The sequence below is a fragment of the Xyrauchen texanus genome, chromosome 15 (assembly GCF_025860055.1).
Source record: "Xyrauchen texanus isolate HMW12.3.18 chromosome 15, RBS_HiC_50CHRs, whole genome shotgun sequence".
Classification (NCBI taxonomy): domain Eukaryota; kingdom Metazoa; phylum Chordata; class Actinopteri; order Cypriniformes; family Catostomidae; genus Xyrauchen; species Xyrauchen texanus.
The window spans coordinates 41802582-41819316 of NC_068290.1; the positions used below are offsets into that span (position 1 = coordinate 41802582).

The following is a 16735-nucleotide window of genomic DNA, read 5'->3' on the forward strand; positions in this document are numbered from 1 at the left end:
CCGCAAGAACGCTTCTTCAGGTATCTTGATTACGATTATGATGTCACAACCATGAGCTCAATAGCATATGACCATCCACATTTACATATCACCCTACTTGGCAGCTTGTCCCGGCCTGATGAACTCTGACCTACACCAGAATACAGATGTTATCAAATCCTAACAAAAGTTGAGTACATACAAAAGGTCATAAAGTCGAGATGAAACAGAGTTCGCAACTCATATTACTTCCACCATGTGACATATAATGTAATACCTCCAAATGAAAAATTATGTTTAATGAGAAAAAACGTAGGGTGTGATTTTACCCACTGGGAATTGATTAGATGATGGTTGGAAGGGACAGGTTGAAAAATAAAAGGGCTTGGTGACATTCAGAGCAGGAATGTGGATTAGGGTCAATGTTGACTTTAAAGGTGCAGTATCAAAAAACGGCCTGCTGGGACCTTGGTCAGTGCAGATGCCATATTTCAAGGAATTTTACAGGTTCAATACAAGTGAAACTCAGCATTTGTTTTTACCCCAGAAAAGACTTTTGACTCGTATCTAATTTATTAAAAAATAAAATAGAAATGGGTCCAGTCCACAAACATTCAAATGCACACCATTTCCAAATGATAGCCACAAGACCGCAACATTATAATATTAACATTGTTTCAGAGTGAACACTATTTTAGTGTGATCAAACCACTTAAACCCTGTTTACATAGGATGGGGGCATGATGACATAGCATAGCATGATGCTGCCTACACTAGAAGTGTCCATTGCATAGCATAGCACCAAATTAGAGTGGGTTTTACTTAAACAAAAAAACCTAGGAAACTATTTCCACACAAATTGCTAGTAGATTCAACACGTCATATTTTCAAGTAAAGGCTACACACAATTCTTGGTGGCTTTAATTAGAAATTCTTAAGTTTACTTGGCAATACTGTTTCAAGTAAACATTAAACACTATGTTTGCACATTTTACTAAGCAATGTAGCATTGAATTAAGCCATGGTTTTAAAAGTCTTTCAATGCTTTTTTAAAGTACTTATTCATATACCACATGGCACACACAAAGCTTCCACAGGGAAGCTTAATACATGCTATGTAGTGCATTAAACAACATCACCTTGCTTTAATGGATTTAATGTCCAAGATCCAGAGCTGTGCATGAAGACCTCAAAACTTGGTGCACAAAACACAATGACGGTAACAATCAACAGATAATTTTTTTATCATAAATGGGAAATTTTGAGTAGAAAATGAACTTCAGACTTCACAAAATAAGAAATTACCAGACCTAACAACAAAATCAACAATAAAAACGGTGTAAATAAATGTTCAAACAGTGAAACTATGCAAGCTTATACATTATTCAAGCTCGGTGCATGCTGGGAACACCAGCTTTGAGTATTTTAAGTAAATGTACTTTTTTTTAGGGCTGTCAATCGATTCACATTTTTAATTGAATTAATTACATGGTGTCCCGATTAATAGCATATACAAATATTTGCTGAGAAAGCCCCTCATATAACAATAAATCAATATATAATGATGAAATAATTATACAGTTATCTTTAAATATATATATTTTTATATATACTGTATATATTCAGATAATTAAAATGCATTACATTCTTGTGGCAGAAGAGATCATCATTGATAAGACAAAAAGCGGCTTTAGAATACAATGTATTGTTTACTACCATATTATTGATCATAATCAATCATTGTCATACAGTTCACAGCAATCCATTTCACAAGTGAATTTGTCAATCAGTTGGAGATTTATTATGAGGGCTTGTTTAACTCTTTCCCCGCCAAACACGGAATTTTCCGTGTTTTATGAAAAAACGCTTCCCCGCCAAACACAGAATTTCCCGTGTTTTATGAAAAAACGCTTCCCCGCCAAACACGGAATTTTCCGGGTTTCCGTGTTTTAGGTGTTATACGGTAAGGAAGACCCCTCCGCGATGTTTTGAAAGAGTACGCAACTCTTTGATCAAAGAAACAGACTGCGATCGTCTCAAACATGAAGAAGTGGAGTATTGAGAAGCTCAAAATATCAGACATAAACATGCCTTTTATCAGCTCTTTGTCTGAAATGTTGTTTTTTGACAAAACCGACCTCTGTTCAAGTCGCAATAAAAAAAGAACAAATGAAGATCAAATAAAATCGGGTTTTTTTTGCCTAAAAGCAGAGGCTCAGATCTTTATTGTGATATATAGCATCTTCATATATTCATGGAAGAAAATATTCTGCGGGCCAATAAAATTTAGTGAAAATCGTCAAAAACCCTGGCGGTGGCTGGCAACTTTTTTTTAAAAACGCTGGCGGGGAAAGAGTTAAGGACTTGTTTAAGTTAAATATAGTTTAATACTTACAACACATCTTGAGATCCCTTAGTTCGAATTTGCGCTACATCAAGTGTTTCGAACGCAAGAACGTAACATGTCTGTGTTGTGGGTTGTTTTCTTCACTGTATAACTGTGTGTTGCTCATACATCTGAAGTTTCACTTACTGCCCTCTGAAACAAACAGGTGGTACTACAAGCTTGCATTTCTCAGGAATCTTCCTTATTATGATCTGGGGGCATCTGGGGTTAAAACGTATTTTTAATAAAATGAATCACACTTAATGTGTTAAATCGACAGCCCTACTTATTTTATATACCAGTGAAATTGATTCAAATTAGCAAATAAATATGACCAGGTTTTGTACTTTAGGATTTGTACATGATAATGCCTTAAGAAGATAACAAACAATCATAAATAATATTTATGAGCTAGAGCATGTTAAATACATGTAGAATTTACCTAATATTTTCAACGATCTTGAATGTATTTTTATCAGTGTATTTTATTGCTGACATGCAGCAGGTCTACTCCAGCCACTTTATTTCTCGAGCTCACAGCTGATTGGCCCGTGCGCGTCATTTAAAATGTTGAACAATTGTACGGTTCTTGTGATGTTTAATTTTTACAATCCATGTTTTTGTGCACTGAATTGTTTTTGGAAATGATGCACTTTCAATGTTCCGACGACCTACGATAATTTACACACAAAGTACAACCCATTGAATGCACTGTATTTATAACCCTCACCGCCTCCTTTTCCTTCACATTAAATTCAATGTGCTCTACTCTGATTAGTGTCTATTGTAAGGCCAATGTAAGGGTCAGAGAGAAGGAAAAGAGTTATGTTAATTTTTTTTAAATGAAATATTTTTGAAGAAAGAAATATTGACTAACATTATAATTGGACATGCCAGCCCCTTTGGAATATATCTGGTCAAAAGTATACCACCTTATAATTAACAGGTTTAGCTATAGCAGCAATTCTTGTAAAAACCATGCTACGACATTCAGTGACATACTGGAGAACTCTGCACTTTCAACTGTGTTGCAACAGTTTGGGAAAGACCCTTTTCTGTTCCAGTATGACAATGCCACTTTACACAATGCAAGGTCCAATACAAATTATTTAATGAGTCTGGTGTGGAAGAACATGACTGGCCTGCACAAATCCCAGACCGAGCATGGCCCCATCACTAAACATCAGTGCCAGACCTCACTGATGCTCTTGGGTAGAGTTGAACATGTAATTTCAAAAGCATGGGCATTATTCCGTACCTTTGCTTCTATTACAGCTTCAACTCTTCTGGTTCAGCTTTCCGCTAAGGGATTTGCTTCTATTCAAACACACGATCATCAATGAGGTTAGGCACTGATGTTGGATGATAGGGATTGGCTCATGTTCCAATTTATCCTAAAGGTGTTCTGCAAGTATTAAAGTGCATCGGTCACCTCCACCACGAATCATCTGAAAACACTGCACATGGTTTCATTTAGTGTGTCTCCGAGAATCTTGAAGAATGGCAGCAGCTGTTCTGCATACTCAAGCACTGCTTGAATGTCAGACTCTGCAGGAACTCTAATTGCACGCCCACTCCATCTAATAGGGCAGCAAGCTGAGGTTTAGTGCAGCTTCGCCTTCAGGTTTCATTTCAAAGCCTCCGCACCAGTTTGGCCCTCGCAGGTATGTCTTCTGGCTGTGTTTACTATTCTCTCAGAAAGCGCCTCAGGTAGCATAGGTGACTGACCTCAATTTCTCTCACTTTTTGCCCCTGCAGAGCTTGTGAATAAACGCTCATAAATAACGGCACTTTGTTTGGCTGCGTTTGAGCCCGGCTGGAGAGACCCACTCTGAAATTCTTTGTCCTGAGTAGAGGTGCAACGCAGGATCAGTACGATTGGTACAAAACTCGAGAAAGAGAACACTGAAGATATAATTTAATTTATTCATGGACCTGAGACAAAAAGTGCCCTGAAAGATTGTGAAACTTATATAGAAACGGCATTTCATTTGTACAGAATTCGAAACACGTTTTTAATAATGACGAGCACAAATGGCTTGGAAAGCACACGATTAAAATACAGTTTGATATGAACTGACAGACATACAGTATGTAACATTTACTCAGTGACACCAGACTATTTAAAATGAACTAGATACATTTGAAGACAGAAGTTTACATACATCTTAGCAAAATACGTTTTTCAACAAGTCCTGATATTTAATCCTAGAAAATGTTCCCTGTCTTAGGTCAGTTAGGATCACTACTTTATTTTAAGATTGTGAAATTTCAGAATAATAGTTCTAATTATTTATTTCCGCTTTTATTTCTTTCATCACATTTACAGTGGGTCAGAAGTTTACTAGTTTATGAGTATTTGGTAGCATTGCCTTTCAATTGTTTAACTTGGGTCAAGTATTTTGTGTAGCCTACCACAAGCTTCTCAAAATTCTGCTGGAATTTTGTCCCATTTCTCCAGACAGAACTGATGTAACGGAGTCAGGTTTGTAGGCCTCCTTGCTCACACACCCTTTTCAGTTCTGATCACAAATTTTCTATTGTATAGAGATCAGGGCGTTGTGAAGGACACACCAATTGCTTGACTTTTTTGCCCTTAAGCAAACTAAACAGTTCAATTTTTGTTTCATCAGACCAGAGGAAATTTCTCCAGAAAGTAATATCTTTGTCCCCATGTGCACTTGCAAATTGTAGTCTGGCTTTTTTATGGCTGTTTTGGAGCTGTGTCTTCTTCTTTGCTGAGGAGCCTTTCAGGTTATGTCGATATAGGACTAGTTTTTCTGTGGATATAGATACTTGTGGCTTATGGCTGCGTGATCCCACAGTGTTTATTACTGCATACTGTTGTTTGTACAGATGAACGTGATACCTTCAGGTGTTTGGAAATTGTTCCCAAGGATGAACCAGACTTGTGGAGGTCCACAATATTTTTTCTGAGGTCTTGGCTGATTTCTTTTGATTTTCCCATGATGTCTAACAAAGAGGCACTGAGATTGAAGGTAGGCCTTAAAATACATCCACAGGAACACCTCCAGTTCAGTACAACCACCTATCAGAATCTAATTGGCTAAAGGCTTGACATCATTTTCTGGAATTTTCCAACCTACTAAAAAGCCCAGTTAACTTAGTTAACTTCTGACCCACTGAAATTGTGATAGTCAATTAAAAGTGAAACAATCGTGTCAAGCACAAAGTAAATTTCCCAAAAGACTTGCCAAAACTATAGATTACTAATATGAAATCTGTGAATAAAGTGGTTAAAAATTGTAGTGTATGTAAACTTCTGACTTCAACTCTACATATATATATATATATTTCTAAAAAAATAAAAACAAACAATTACAGGTCCTAAAATATTAACTTTTATATTTTATATAGTCTTATCCAATTTTCATGAGCGCTAATTCTAAGTGCAATTTTCGTGCCAGTGCAAGTGGGTGTGTTTGCGCTAATGTGGATGTAGGCACGCAAACCGAGGGCGTATTTTTTAAATGAAGAGGCACAAAGCGCAATTTGCCATTTTCCTGAGAAATATGTAATTGAGCTAAGATGTTTCAATACCACGTCTTAACTCAGTTCTTGCATTTGCAGGTTGGAGATTTCACCAACAGGTGGTAAAAAAAGTTAATGTCCAAATTCGGAAAGTACTGAACATTAAATAATGTCCCTACCATCGCTGTTGAAGCCGTTTGCTGAAACCAAATATTATGATATTTGTGATAAATTTTCTAGAGGTCATGGTTTGTTTATTTATTATTTTTTTTTTTATACAGTACTGTGCAAAAGTTTTAGGCACTTAGGGAAAATGGTGCATAGTGAGGATGTCTTCAAAAAGAATGGCATAAATAATTTTCATTTATCAATTAACGTCATACAAAGTCCAGTAAACATAAAAAAACGACATCAATATTCAGTGTGACCACCTTTGCCTTCAAAACAGAACAAATTCTCCTAGATACACCTGGACACAGTTTCTCTTGGTTGTTGGCAGATAGGATTTACCAAGCTTTACCAAGCGAAAAGATGCTTAAAAAAAAAAACATTTGTCTTAAACAAGGTGAGCTACATTGATATTAAAAACTACTTAAACAAATTTTTACTTCAACTAACACTTAAAATGGTTGTTGTTGTCCATCTGGAACACTTGTATATGTCGTTTTTTACATTGACAGCGACAATGAGAAAATGATGGTGGTATCATCTAGGTGGATGCTGGTGGTTGAGGACAGTCACCTGTTCACTGTGTAAAGCGCTTTGAGTGTAGTGTCAGAAAAGCACTATGTAAATGTAATGTTCATTCATTCATTCACCTAGTGGTTAGTCAGGTCAACTGTGGATAGTAACTCTGCTTCGCGTCATGCCTAATAACCCCCTTCACTCCTGACTATTTTCACAATATAGCATTGCATCTCAAACCTTATTTCTTATATAGATCATATTTTTGATCTGTTATCTTTAATTTATGAAATGTAAATATCTTTAAATATCTAGGCCATTCTTGTGTCTATCAGTGGCATTAAACCCCAAGCCCAGGATAATTTCTGACCTGTTTCTCACACTGGCCATAGTCTGGACCCTGGTCCACCTGGAAGAAGGACATCTCTCCACGGTTCTTGGCCATCTCGATCAGACTCATGGCGGTGCGTACAGTGGAGTTGCGAGCATGTACAAACACCATCACCTGAAACAAATTCAAAGTACATGTGTATAAATGGTGTACAAACTCACAACAGTGGTTGAGTCAGCAATTGAAATGTCAGACAGAGCAGTGCTTTGAAAGAGCCAATGTGTTTACACACTGTAGCAAGACAACATGCAAATGCCTTTTAGTTGACTCTGAACATTAATCTAAAATAGGTCTATGTTAACATCCAAACATTAACAATACTTTGTTAAATTCACGTTGACAATCTTTACATACACAGTACAGTGGGATCCAAAAGCCTTGTCAAAATATTTAGAATTTGTATTTTGATATTTAATAATGAATTGTTCTAAAGAGCATCTTGTGTGCTTCAAAGGAAACAAGAAAATCTGTACAAAGGAGGGAACATGGTCAATGTCAAATATTTGCTTAGATTTGATAGGTGACCTAGAAATAAGGCAGACTCTTTCTACATTTTTCCCCAAATCACTAAAACGGTTTATTTCCAGGTTAAAATGGAATTTTTAATACCAGACTTTTGAATTGGACCCCACCTGCACCCTTAAACAGTAAGGTATGTGGTGTAAATGCACAAGTGAACGAACACACAGATGTTGATTGTTCTCTTTCAGCAGATTTATAAGTAATGAGCTGTATCACATGAGCAGAAGGGCAGAGCTGTCGGTGTGCTGTATCTGTCAAAGGACAAAAGAGGGGAGTAATTTTCCTATTATACTCCGCCTGCCCTTGCAAACCAGTCAATACGCCAGACAAAAACAATCAATAAGAGAAAAACGAGACAGTTATGAGATGGCAAAAAGTATTCTCTCTCTCTCCCTCTCTCTCTTTCACTGTACTTTCCGTCCTTCAGCTGAATGTATTGATTCCAAAAACTTTTAAAAGACTGGTCTGTTAACACTTATATAATCCAAACACAAATGAAAGTATTATATAACCTAATGGGAATCCCAAACGAAACCTAAAATGCAGCCTGATCTCATGAACATTACTTGACACTGGCAACATTTAATAATAATATAACAACAAAAAATAATACAAAATGTACCTGCCTAATTACACATTTAGCAGCGGTTTCCCAGTGAAATGTCCAGCAGGGGGCGACAAAGGCAAGTGAAATGCTGTCGTAATCAGACAAGGGTTTTAATGAGTAAACGTATCTCCCTTACCTAAAACTTTAACCTAAACCGAACCAATAGTGATGTGAAATAAAAGGAGAGTCACAAAACAGACATCCTGACCTTTATCCAACACCTAAACCTAATCGATAGTGTCCAAAAACAAAATGAGAAATGAAAAGCAAATTTTCTCAAGCAACCACATCATCTCGTGTCACTTCTATGACATTTTTGTCTTACGTGAGAGCTTGACTGGTCACTATCGGGTGAGCTACAGTGGAAGCTAATCACATTGGAATAAGTGTGTTAATGTAGGCGAGTCTGTAAAACAAGAATTAAAAAGCGTTGATTTTCAAATGATGCATCATTGTAAAAGTGTTTCAATGTCATAACATTACAGTGTGTGAGTAATGGTGTGAAAAACAAGTGTTTATAAAGTCAAAATCAGCTTCTGTACATGTGATATGTGTGAAAGTGAATAAAATGCACAGTTGTTGTAGCACCTCTAGGAAACTGAGACAAAACGTGTAATTTGGTACATAAAAGTCAACTTTTCAAAAATGTTATGTTAATGTTCATTCTATGAGACTTGCTAAAATGCAATATTATCTACACAAGCAAGATCCTCAAGTTACTTTAAGTAACCTGGAAACTGTGCACCATGACTACCGGAAATTGCATAAAACCAGCCAATCAAATTGTTACCATTAGGCCATTAAGTAGACCAAGTCTGACCTGTCATTTCCCATAGAAGCCAAAAATCCCATCGGGAAAATGCTGTAAACACAGCAAAGTAAAACTGACAACTTGCCAAACAAGAAACCCTAGAACATCTCCAAATGTCTTTTTGCTTTCAACATATTTTTGTACAAAAGTACAATCATTATAAAACATTTTTTTGTTGTTTCTTCATTGTTTTATCTTGCACTGACTTCATGTTCCACAGTGAATTACTTGTGTCTGAGAGCAACAATTCTGCTTTAATACTCATGAGGAGAAAATTGGAAAAGAGGGAGTATGAGAACAAGATGAAATCTTGCAGAGATTAAACTAGAATGAAGAGTCAATTTCCAACCGAGAGATAATATGAATCTAATGATGTGGATGAGATGTTACAAATACTGTTAACACTGAATTCATCACATAATTACTTGTATTAAATTCAATACACACAATATGCCAAATGATGAAATTCACTTAATAACGAAGAACGACTGTAGATGACTAAAACAAGTCTTTAATCGTCATTTTACTGAAGCAGCCATTCAACAGCCATTTCCAATGGAGAGTCATCCAGAGGAGACAAGGAGTTCTGACTATCTGTTGATGCAAGATTTACCATCCAGTTTGAGCTCTGAATGCATTGAAATGTTTAAACAGACTAGCCAGTATGTGACCATCTGACCGGATGTGAGGTATCAAAACTAGAAGCGCAAAATGAGAATTTTCAACCATTTTAATCAAACTTTTTTGCTGAATGGACAATTAGAAATAATTATTTACAATGTTTAACAATGTATCCATGGGAAACCCATTTAACGTTCCCTCAAACTATCGGTGGCAATGTAAATATTTCATAGTTTTTTTATTTATTTGATTTGAGTCATCATTTTGTTATCTTTTTACAACAATACTCACAATTTAGTCAACATTTCAACATGTCATATTCATTCATTTCCTCTGACTAAAATGGCACATAACTTAAGTCAACAAAAGTTGACAATAATGACAAAATGTGCCAAACTGTAACAGACCATCCTTAGAGACAGTTCACCCAAAAATGAAAATTCTTTCATCATTTACTCACCCTCATGCAATACCAGATGTGTATGAATTTCTTCCTTCTGCAGAACACAAATGTAGATATTTAGAAGAATATTTTAGCTCTGTAGGTCCTCACAGTGCAACTGAATGGTGATCAGACCTTTAAAGCTCCAAAAAGCTGATTAATTCAACATAAATAATCCATATGATTTTGGGTGAGAACAGACAAAAATCTTGGTGATCATGATTTCAAGCTCGATTACACTTCCTAAAGTGTCATGAAGCGCTTTGTGCATGCCTCAAGCACTAGCAAGTATAATCGATCTTGAAATCATGATCATGTCTTGAGACTGCAATGAAAAGATATACCGTGAAAAAAGGACTTACATTTTTGGTCTGTTCTCACCCAAAATCAACTGGATCACTTCAGAAGATATTGATTAAACCACAGAGTCATATGGATTACTTTTATGCAGACTTTATCTGCTTTTTGGGGCTTCAAAAGGTCTGATCACCATACATTTGCATTGTATTGACCAACAGAGCGGAGATATTCTTCAAAAAGTCATCATTTGTGCTCTGCAAAACACAAAGTCATACACATTTGCGATGAGTAAATGAGAGAATTTTCATTTTTGAGTGAATTATCCCTTTAAAGAAAACAAAACAATATACTACAATATTAACATTTTCCAAACAAAGCCTCCCACAGTCTAAAGATAGAAATGCACTAAAATAGCACCAATCCAAGTAACATGAAACATTTCCCAAAGTCTAAGTGGGAGGTTGACTGATGGCAATGCACAAAAAATCTCTTGATCTCTAATCCTCAACATTATGAATCGGTGGCAGACTGTGGCTATCTGCTTTGCTACAACAATCGTGACGCCATATTTATGATTCGTGTCAGGGTATCAACGCCAGCTTCCAGCGCAACTTTAAACTCCACATTAAAGCGCTGCAGATGTCTCATTCTGTGATGGTTAAGACATGACACAATTCTGTAGTAAACTGGTAGTTAAATTGTGAATTACAAAGGCTGCTAAGTACTCGATTTCCACTTTGGGCTTGTTTTGTACTACAAATGGCATTCAGAGGTGGTGTGTGCATCAGAGCATTGACTCAAGGTGGACATATTGCAAAGGTTCCGCCATACTTTGACCAGTATTTATGCTTTACTAACGGTAAATGCCGCATTAAATGGTTTAAATAATTGCATGCTTTAACGCATTAACTTTGACAGCAAATAAAAAAACCTCCATGTTTGTCAACAGATTTAATTTGAACAATGTTTTAATTAAAATGCTTTGATTATTGTCTTTATGCATCTTTTTCATCTGGTCTTTGTTGACAAAAAAACCTTCATAAATGAATGCCGACTAATTTACACTACACGATTTTAAGCCCGATTCTCGCTCGCTGACAGTTTTGTGGAAGCCGCCGAAAAAAGCAAATCGGAGCTCGCTCCCGTGAACGACGAACACAATGTATGAACTATCAAGGACACGATCACCGACACGTCGCCGAGGCATCACCGATGTCAGCAAGATAACTAGAATGTTAAATATCTGGAACTGTCAGCGACTCCAAATCCTGCAATGTAAAACGTGTTTTGACTGAATACAACTGCAGTGTTGACCAACAGCCAATGAGAGAGCAAGAAACGGGGCACGGGAAGTTTCAGTGGGAGGAGTCCTGATGAACCTGCAACAGAACATCAACTAGCATGACTGCGATATCAAGAAAGTCTCATTGGACCGAAGAAATGGAGGAAAAATTAGTGGAAGACCAGATTTGATGTTTCCTCTGAACTGTACCACAACCAGGTGGAGAAAGAGAAGAGTTGGAGGGAAATTGCCAATTCTTTTGGACAGTCAGGTAAACAAATCTATGTTAGATTTTACAGTAGGAGGTAATTTTTCATATAGTAACCAACAAAATATATGATTAAAAACATACACATCATATTCTGAAATGCATAACATATGATCATGCATGTGTTTTCGTATCTCGTATCACTTCTTGTGTGTACTCGTGAAAGCAATTTGGAGTCCAGCAGAGTCGTCAGGGATATGTCAATAGTGAAATGTCTTGTAATGTGTTCACCCCTGTCGCCGATTCCTTGTGTAAGACGGCTGTGGCTCATGGGGCAGCTGTGGCTCGGGTGGTAGAGCGGGTTGTCCACTAATCGCAGGGTTGGTGGTTCGATTCCCGGCCCACATGACTCCACATGCCGAAGTGTCCTTGGGCAAGACACTGAACCACAAGTTGCTCCCAATGGCAGGGTAGCGCCTTGCATGGCAGCTCTGCCATCATTGGTGTGTGAATGTGTGTGTGAATGGGTGAAATCACTTTGAATACCGCTAAGGTTAAAAAGGCGCTATATAAGTGCAGACCATTTACCACGATCCAAAGTCTTTGAAAGTTGTGTAGTGTGAAGGAAGCATAAATCACAGATGAAAATGTTCGTTGACAGAGTTTTTTTTTATTTTGTCAACGATTAACACTGATTGGTGGTTATTAATTTATTATCGTGAAAATGTGGAGAGTAAATCCTTTTGCTGTTGTGCTACTTTCCTTGAGATGCAAACGGTGACGTCTCAGTCTGTACAGGGCTTAACACCTCAAAGTTCATTACAACTGCCACTAGGGGACAATCTGTAACAGTCATATCAAGAGATTGCAGACAGTTAAAAGGCTGTTAAAGCCGGTGGAGAAGCGATTTTAGCGCCACAGTGAATGTGTATGTGGAGATGTGCTGAGCTTCTGTGCTTCTGTTTGTTTTGGGTTGCGTTTTGCCGCGGTCACTACCTGGAAACGGAGCCAGCACTTTGGCATTCATCACAATTGTTTGGGCCTGTGGATAATTGGTAGCTAATTAATTCATGATTGCTAATTTGAGAACAGCCTTCCAAAAAACACAAACATGTCCTTGAACAGCTGCCAACATGTTTCTCACCAGCGCCCGCTGCAATCTGCTGTTCCTCAGAGTGCAAAGAGAGAGAGAGAGAGAGAGAGAGAGAGAGAGAGAGAGCAAAGAAGAAAAGGAAAGATGGGAAATCGGGCTGTTTGGGGCTGGACGGATGTGGATAGACTCTTCAGAAATGAGATTTAATGAGCTCATCACTGTAACAAAGAAAAAAGTTTTAACAGAAAAATAAACGACAATGAAGGACAATGTGGACCATGAATGAGGAACGAGTTTTAGTCGTTCTCTAACTATACACTATTTTACTAATCTGACAATGATTCCTGCTGGCCCCAGGGTGTTTCATACTAATACTATTGTTGTAGAGAAGTTTGGACTAAAATCCTCATCTGTATATTCACTGTCAAACACAAAACTAGAACTAGAGTGACTAGAAAGTCATATTGAACATTTTGCATCAGTTTTGTGGTTGTAAATGCTCTGTTAAGCTTCACGGGTGAGCACACTGATATTTTCCAGTGAAATCTGTAAGTACAATCCAAAATAACTGTTGTTGCAAGATGTAATAAAGACTTCATGCTCATCACTAGGTTCGACAACTCCATTGTTTCCTATCTATGACCAAAATGACTTTTAATAATGGAATGACTTAGCCAAACGTATTTGTGATTATTTTATAGCGTCACATTCTAACACAAAAGATTAGGTTGGAGCAATAGGTTGAATAAAGACATGTAAGTATGTGTTTTATCCAGTGTCACTAGTTAAGGACACCTTTATCAGTTTATACACTTGAGAAGAGGACAAACTTGGTCAGGTTAAATGATTGATTATTCTTGATCAGTCTACAGATTTCACAAACTTCATTAGTTATACAGTAAGCTTTTTTGAATTCACAATCATAGCTTATGAACCTATTATGTTATAAACTGTTACTCTACCTGTAACTCATTTAATAACACATTTTAGACCCCATGAAATCTTAAAAGTGGACAAAACTGCCTACACATTTAAAATTTACAGTATTCCGGGACAACTGACCAAAAATATGGTTGACACCTCGTGATCATCTCTCGCTAGAGACAACGCTCTCTAGAATAAGAACTAACTAGCAATATAAAGTATCAAGTCATGGTTCACGATTATGACATAAAACTAAATGCTATCAGCTATTTAAAAAAATAATAATATTTCAAGCCCTTCGATCATGCCCCAATTCAGTCAGTTTATTAAGATGCTTTCAGTAGCACTTCCCAAAGATGCCACTGGTTCATAGGACACTCTTCACAGACCTTATGATCAGACTCTTCAACTCGTCTTCTTGTTGTCATGCTTCTGGGCCGCCACTTCTCTCTGTCCTGGTCAGATGTGTGTGTGTATATATATATATATATATATATAGTATACTATATTTATTAGGAACATCTGTACATCTACATATTCATGCCATTATCTAATCAGCCAATCATGTGGCAGCACTGCAATGCATAAAATCACACATAAATGGCTCAGGAGCTTCAGTTAATGTTCACATCAACCATCATAATGGCGGAAAAAATTTGATCTCAGTGATTTAGCGCGTGGTATGGTTGGTGCCAGATGGGCTGGTTTGAGTATTTCTGTAACTGCTGATCTCCTGGGATTTTCACGCACAACAAGCTTTAAGCAAGGAGCACCTAGGCACCCAATACCCATGTTGCATGATAGATAGCAGAACATTTTGTGTAGAATTCAAATGGGTTGTGTGACTGTCCAGTGAGCGCAACTCACACACGGAGCAGGTTTATTGGTGCTTAATGGACAAGACAGATCCACAAACATATGCGCAAACCCACTCTGTGCTTGCTTCATGTTTCATGTACATTGGGCATTCTGCATGGTTTATTAGGGTAGCATTGTTTCATAACACTTTGAGTGTTTGTCATTTGGTGTTTCCCATATGTAGCAGAAAATGGAATCGCTTCATAAATCTGAATGCAATACTTTTGTAGTCACATCAGTGGAACCTCTATCAAAGTTAAGTCACACCGGCAGGAAAAATGGTTGCAAAATACATTTAGTCTCAGTCTGGAGCCCTAATAGGTCCACACAGGCCAGAAAATGTTCATCAAACCCGGTTCATGAGGTCCTTAACACAACTATTTCTTCATTTATATTCTCCATTTCTTTATCAAGATCCAATGTTTGACACCTTATCAACGTAAAATGTCTTCGCATACTCAAACATAACATGCAGCAATACCTGAATATTCAACAATCCACTGTACTACCTCGGACTAGAAGACTTTCCAAGAGGCTTTTCACAAGGAACAAATCTGCATTGTTCATTTAGTAAATTTGTTTTCTCAAGACTACCCTAAAACTCTCAGACACCATCTGAGAGAAATCATCACCCACCAAAGATTAAATAAATGAAAAATAATTTGTTGAACTGCCTATCCATGACCAACATCAGCGAACTAATGCACAACAATGATACAGAACAAGACATAAAGATGTAAATCCAATCTACACTTTGTTCTTCTTCTTCTTTTGTCCATTTGCATGCCACTTGAGTTTGCAGAATTTGAATTTGCACATACAGATACAATCAGTCAAACTATTAATCTTGTCAAGCATATGCATTGAGATTGAATTCCATCTCTCTCCGGCATTCCTTTATATTCCACTCCTCTCAGATGGCACAGAGCAGTCCTACACATATCCATTGAGACCTCTGTGGCAAATATTATTTATTAGACTTTTTTCATCATTGTAAAGCTGTAAGAAAGTGCAGTCTCCAGTAACAACTGCTTCCATAAGTGTATTAAAGTTCCATCTGCCTGCTGTCTGCAACCACTGGCCCGACAGGGGGGCTAAGGGGGCATTTCATAAAGAAAATTCAATCCATCATGCTCCCACATGAAATTAATATATGTCACAGCCACTTCTGACAATTTAATATCAAGCTGTGAGAGACGCTCCCCACTGTACCTGCACTGGCACGATGTTAGAAAGAAAACGGCCAATAATTGCTTCAACTTTGAGTTACAATTCACCAAATCTCTTCCCATTTCAATTATAAACTTTAACAAGACTCAAAGTTTAGTTCTTATATCTTATACCAAAGATTACTTTGTTATATCAAAGTACACAAAAAGACGCTTATTTTTTTCAAGCTTCTTAAGCCATACAACCACTTTGTATGATGAAAAAAACTAAATTTAAGTCTATATTCACTCATCTTATGACACATAAGGTCTTTGGCCTCCCAATTACCCTTGGGCCAAACAGGGCCAACTGGGGACTGAGATGGGAGAGTTTGCTGAACTTGCAGATTGTCTATACAGCGCACAATGGTACATGTTTGGGAAAAATGTGTTAAAACACACAATGGACAAAGTGGTGCCTAAATAAATAACTTTCAATGGTTTGAGATCATAGATGGTGTGCTGGGACATCTTCCTGCTGTTAGTAGAGAGACCCCTTGGGACACCATGGCAGTAACAGTTTGTGAGTTGTCAACGTATACGTATCTTGCTAGCTAGCTAATGTTTACAAATGATATAAACTCGATATTGTAGATAACTAGATAAAATGATACCTAAGCTTGAGCTTACCTCTTGCTAATGAAATGTATTTTGGTCTTGCATCTCGAGGTCCAAGTCTAGTGGCCCTGGCTGGCCAGTTGATAGCCCTGGCCATGTGGAAAAGTGGCTTATGTGAATTTTGTGTTGAATTATGTATATGACTTTTCAATGACGTGAGAGGCAGCATAGGTGTATTTACACAGAAATCAAAACTTATACAAACATATACATAGCCTATCTCACAAGAGATTTTCATCACTATGATGTTGCTGAAAAACTGTATGTACTGATGCATCTAGAATAATTTTGTTATCTCATAGCATTGAA

General features: G+C 37.3%; 1 protein-coding gene across 2 annotated transcripts in view; it reads right to left on the minus strand.

Annotated features, from left to right (window-relative positions):
- ascc3 (activating signal cointegrator 1 complex subunit 3) overlaps positions 1-16735 on the minus strand; it is a 275425-nt gene that overhangs the window by 110196 nt on the left and 148494 nt on the right. For both annotated transcript variants that reach the window (XM_052144464.1, XM_052144465.1), the window contains one exon: positions 6912-7046. In XM_052144464.1, coding sequence (XP_052000424.1) covers positions 6912-7046 — 135 coding nt within the window. The remainder of the gene's footprint in view (positions 1-6911; positions 7047-16735) is intronic.